At 35.1% G+C, this 5572-nt stretch overlaps 1 protein-coding gene across 1 annotated transcript; it reads left to right on the top strand.

Moving 5' to 3' along the window:
• Nucleotides 1-921: 921 nt before the first annotated feature.
• LOC145040063 (uncharacterized) lies at nucleotides 922-1857 on the top strand. Its single transcript, XM_078988049.1, has 3 exons — nucleotides 922-1182; nucleotides 1267-1364; nucleotides 1437-1857. The coding sequence occupies exons 1-3, from the start codon at nucleotides 922-924 to the stop codon at nucleotides 1855-1857; spliced, it is 780 nt and encodes a 259-aa protein (XP_078844175.1).
• Nucleotides 1858-5572: the final 3715 nt, after the last annotated feature.

Here is a 5572-nt window from a genome sequence, read left to right as displayed (position 1 = left end):
TGCATAAGAAACATTCCTATGTGCTCATAGAAACCCTAATGCTTGGATCTAGGTTTCACTATTGAGCATGCTTTGATTCCAAGACTTACAAACCCTAATCTAGCATATCAACAACAAAATTAACATATAGAATCAGATCTAGATGTTTACCTGTTCAAGAGTTGGCTTAGATCTTCTCTTTCTTCTTCTTTTGAGCCTAGAGTCACAAATGCAACTCGTCTAATGGTTTACAAACCCCACAAGCAAGAAGGCAATATGAGAGAGGGAGAGAGAGAGGCTAGAAATCGGCCTAGGGTACTCTTAGAATCAAGTGGTAGCCGAATTCAAATCCCTAGGGGTCATATTTATACTTACAGGTTACTAGGGTTTCAATCTAAACCCTAATGGACAGCTTAACCACCAAGCAGCCCATGGAACCTTCTGGAATAAGGCCCTTGGACGAAAATATGATGGTTACCCATCATAATTTCGTTCCCCCTTAAGCCCATTAGGTTTCCTTAACCAAAAACCTCAACTATCATACAATTGACAACTTATACCCCTTTATTCAATTAATCTCTTTTGACCATTAAATTAATTCTTAATCAATTTATGACCAATACTAATTAAATAAATATGATTTCTCCTTTAATATATTACTCTTATAATATATTAATAAATCATAACACTCTCTCTTTCTCCTTAAATTACCTTATCAAGTAGCTTCGGAGAAGGCAACCCAAAAGGACCATGCACAACCGGGTCAAGTACATACCAAATATAGTTACGGGCTTAGACACTATTCCAACAGTATCACCCCGATGTCAGATTAACATAAGGTAAATCACTTATTATACTTCATATTTCTTGTTAATAAATTTCCATTTTCTTAACATATGAATTTAAATTGTATAGGGGCTATTGGAGGCTGTGAAAGAAGTAATGCGTAATGCTGAACACATACAGTGTGCAAGGCATATTGTTGCCAACTTTAGGAAAAGGTTCAGTGGTGTGCATTATGAGAGGATGTTTTGGAAAGCTTGCAAAGAAACAACTGAACCTTTATTCAATGCAACAATGAAGGAAATACAAGTACTAAATCCTACAACATTTTACTACTTTATGGAAAAGAACCCAAAATCATGGTGTAGAGCTTTCTTTAGAGAGGGGAGGATGTGTGATGCAGTTGAAAATGGATTATTTGTAAGCTTCAACAATGTCATTCGAGATGCAAGGAAAAAACCAATAATCACAATGTTAGAAGAAATTAGGTTGTATGTTATGTAGAGGCAATTCAATCTCACCATCAAAGGTTGTTCATTGCCTGATTATAAACCATGCCTAGCCATTACAATCCTATTGAATAAGTTGAAAAGAGATCAAAGGTTTTTTCTTTTCTATTAATACTTTATTTAGTTTTTCCACTATACACCCTAACTTTTATACCATTGCATCAGTTATTGGCAGGTTTTACCTACTGGTTTAAACCAGTTTGAAACAAGGAATTTGGCAGAGTCTTACGTTGTGGATGTAGATAACAAGACTTGTTCATGTGGAGTGTGGCAACTAAATGGGTATGGACATGTGCATTCAGTTGTAACAATCTCATACCTTAAAAGTGATGTTGGTAATTATGTGGATCCAATGTACTATGGAGCAATTTATAAGAACACCTACAAGTATCCTATGCGTGGGATGAATGGTAGCAACATGTGGCCACCTACTGAATTCATTCCACCTCTGCCACCATTGAAAAGAAAAATGCCAGGTAGACCTAAAGTTAATAGAAGAACGGATTCAAGTGAAAGGGGTGCTAGATATACTGTGTCAAAGGTTGGGAAAAGATTATGTGTAGTGTATGAAACAAGCAGGACATAACAAGGTTACATGTTCTAAATCTGAAAAGCCAACAAAACTAAAGGTAAGGAAAAGGAAGAGATCAGATGTTATTGATGGGGAGGGAAGCAGTGCTAAGAAGGAAAAATGTGTGACAGATGAGGAAGGAAGGAGGGGGGTAATAAGGGCATTAACGGAAAAGGAGGAGGTATTTGTAACATACATGTTCTGAAATTGTGTATTGTTATTATTAAAAGTGAATAAAATTGAGTGTTGAGTTCAAATAGCTAGTTTTTACTAGAAATGAAGTAAAACTATGTTTAGCATCACTCATAAAATATTGGAAGTCTTATGAGATTCCAATTAATAGCTAAATAGTGAAATTTAGCGAAAATATAAAATTTGAAATAAGTAAAATTTTATTATTTGATGCTGTAAATCATCTCGTTAGAAACATGTAGGCGAAAACCTCGTCGAAATCCAAGTTATAACGAAGAAGTTATGACCAACCGAAGATCCGCGACAAAACCGGCACGGCGCCGAATGACGTAAAAAGTGAGTTTCTGATAAACTACTTTTTAGCCTTAGAAACATAAATGAAAGTCGTAGTATTCGTTAAACCGAAAAATTCGATAAAAAGAACGCCAAAATCTGACTTCGTATGAGGAAGTTATAATTTTCGAAGTTTTAACTTAGCAGTACACAGCTAAAAACTTGAATTTTAGATCGAGTGATATTTTACTAATACATCCTAAATGAGAATCCAAGGTCTCATCATATGTAGTACAACGGTAAAATGTCTGACAAAAACGGATGTCGGATGAAGAAGTTATGAATTTTTAACGGATTTTCCTGTCCCGGTCTGTTAAAAATAATAATATTAAAAATAAAATCAAAATTAGCCGACGAAGTCTAAACGAAAGTTGTAGAGCGTAATTTTAGCTACGCGTGCATATAAAGAACGTCAAAAACGGGGCTCGTATGCGAAATTTATGGATTTTAGAAGTTCGGGGCTCGAAATCCGAAAATTTCGCATGAACAGTACAGCCACCGGAGACCCTCGTCGCTGCCACGTCACTTCGCACGAAGCAACAGTGTCATCGGAGACGTGGCCGTTACGAGAAGCATCGCGTGTTGCATGCTGAGTGGACCGAAGTGCGAGCCAATCCGGATCCGACCCCTCCTTACCTGCGAGCCGAGCCACCAAGCTGCTTCGTCACCCTTCCGTCCGAGCCTCGCTGGAGCCCTGCGCAGCTGCCGCGCGTCTTCGCTGAGTCACCTTCTCGGCCGAACCCTCGCCTATAAATAGGAGGGTGCGAAACCTCTCGGCTTGAATTTTAAAATTTCCAAATTTAGCCCCTTTTTCCATATTTTCACTATTTTGACTTTTCCCGAAGCCTCGGTATCAATTTTAGCACCCGAAACACGCCCCAAGACCCCCGAGAAGCCCGAAAATTTTATCTTTTCGGTTTTGAAGCCATACCTTCGCAGAGCCCGGTTTTCAATTAAGCTTCCGGTTTTTAACATAGAAAGTCATATTTAAAGCCGAAATGCTGTCGAAATTACTATTTTAACCCCGGTTAACTTAAGGTGAGTTCAATATATACGAACAATTGTATGTTATGTGTTATATGTGCTATGTGCTTCTCACTGTTATTATTCTGAGTTATTCTTCCATGTTATTTTATTCACTATGTTTATAGAAAATATAATACCTTTGACCATGTGATCAGTGAAAGGACTTAGATTCACATTGGTACTGATACGTAGCCTCTGGCCATGTGGAGCATGTCTCCATAACAGAATGACTTCTATTCTATGGCATTAGCATAAGGTTTGATAGGAATGATATGTAGCCTCTGACCATGTAGAGCATGACTCCGTAAGAGAATAAACTATATTCTATGGTATTGGCAAATGGTTACATAGGGCTATAAGCCTGAAATCTACCAAAATGTTAATCAGAAATTTATATATCTTCTGTGCCATTTGGGCCATAGCTTTATTGATGCATATCAAGTATTGAAATCGTTATGTATCACTGAAAAGTATATCTTTGAATAAAGTCTTTGATTGATATGAATGCTTGTCACATGATTTCACATATGTCTTGTTGTTCCTCTTTGCTTTTGCCACATTGAAGTATATATAAGGCATAAGATTATATTGTATCTGTTTATTGAATTCACTAAGCGTTATCGCTTATTCCTCTCAATGTTTAACAATTGCAGGTGATGAGTATCCAATATAGTTTTATACTGCTGAAAGATTTAGAATAGTTAATAGTATTTCTCTGTATTTTAATGTTCATGTATGTATATGAATAGTAGATACCTAGGTAGATATGAAATGTAATAAAACATAGTCGGTTTGTATCCAATCTTTTGTAATCACTTTATCAATATAAAATATTGTTTTATAAATATGCATGTAGCATGTTTTGATGAAGTAACTTAAGAAATCTTTTGAAATAGTATGAAAGTTTGGGTCTTTCATAAATACGAAAGTTGGGGTCTTTCAATCATGGTATCAAAGCAATGGTTTAAGTGAACTAAATACCAAGGATTGATATTTAGACTTAAACTGTTGGAAGCTCAATATATGAGCTGCTTCATATTAAGTATATGGATACAAACTATAGGAAATATTTAAGTGGGGGATTGGGTAATGATAAACCCTAGTATTCTAAGATATTAAGTTACTTCAGAATTTTAAGAAAATTAGTTTAAGTGAACCAGAAATTTTAAGAATTTCTAAACTTAAACAAGAATTTTTAAGTAAAGATGATACGATATATTTTAGGTTGAATACCTAATGTAGGCAAGCACTAGAATATTAAGAGGAGATATGGCTTATATTATATTATGTGCTAAATGATAAATGAATATAAAGAGGAGATATGACTTATATTCTATTATGTGCTAAATTATAAATGAATATAGAGAAGAGATATGCCTTATATTCTATTAAGTGAGAAAGCTTAAGGTTTGTTGCCGACCATGGTTTAGAAAATTTTAAGAATTTTCATAATAAAATTTTTCGGAGTGATAAAGAGACTTATGATAGTTGACATCGATAAGTTTATAAAGAAACGATCACGAGATATCGTAAAATAATAAATATGAATTGTTATCGTAATAAGTGTATAAATACCAATAGAGTGGTAATATGCATTTAAAGTATGTTTGATATATAATAACATCTTTGGAAGAAAGATGTGCGTTTGAAACACGTTTGGACAAGATAAATGAGTTGGTACAAATCCACGAAGTTGTTCTAACGTTGTTCAGATTGAAGCAGTGATTGTTTAGAAAGTTGGAAGAACCGAAGATGGTGATCAGTACTTCGGTGGTATCACAAATAATGTTGTGCAAGATTTAGAAGAATTAAATGAAGATCAAAAGAAAGGCTAATGAAGTTTTCAGACTCAATAGGCCAAGACTTTGTGATATATAAAGTTCCATTGTGTGTTAAGCCGACTTTAACATACAAGATTGGGATGGTGAATTCAGTCATTTAGCAGTAACTGGTTAAGCAACTTACTTGTTTAAGTAAGGTAGAATGCTTAATTGAAGAAGAAATACACCCATAGTATCGTATGAAGAGATGTTGTAGTCAGGAATGACAGAGAACCAAGTTGAAGCTAGTAAAGCTTGCTGAAATGCAGCTAAGATGTAGATTTCTTAGGATAGACTCCTATGAAATAGACTTAGACTTACTCAGATACAAGATTAACGATGTCAAGGAAGAATAATGA

This window comes from Lactuca saligna, chromosome 4 (assembly GCF_052625555.1).
Source record: "Lactuca saligna cultivar CGN05327 chromosome 4, ASM5262555v1, whole genome shotgun sequence".
In the NCBI taxonomy this organism is placed as follows: domain Eukaryota; kingdom Viridiplantae; phylum Streptophyta; class Magnoliopsida; order Asterales; family Asteraceae; genus Lactuca; species Lactuca saligna.
The sequence above is the reverse complement of the archived record's forward strand: the minus strand, read 5'-3'. Positions and strand labels throughout refer to the sequence as shown.

Excerpts from the sequence above, each read along its gene's own strand:
- LOC145040063 (XM_078988049.1), top strand. The coding sequence starts at position 922 with ATGCGTAATGCTGAACACATACAGTGTGCAAGGCATATTGTTGCCAAC. Across the intron at positions 1,183-1,266 it reads CAGTTGAAAATGGATTATTT|AGGCAATTCAATCTCACCAT; the intron begins GTAAGCTTCAAC and ends TATGTTATGTAG. Across the intron at positions 1,365-1,436 it reads AAGTTGAAAAGAGATCAAAG|TTATTGGCAGGTTTTACCTA; the intron begins GTTTTTTCTTTT and ends CCATTGCATCAG.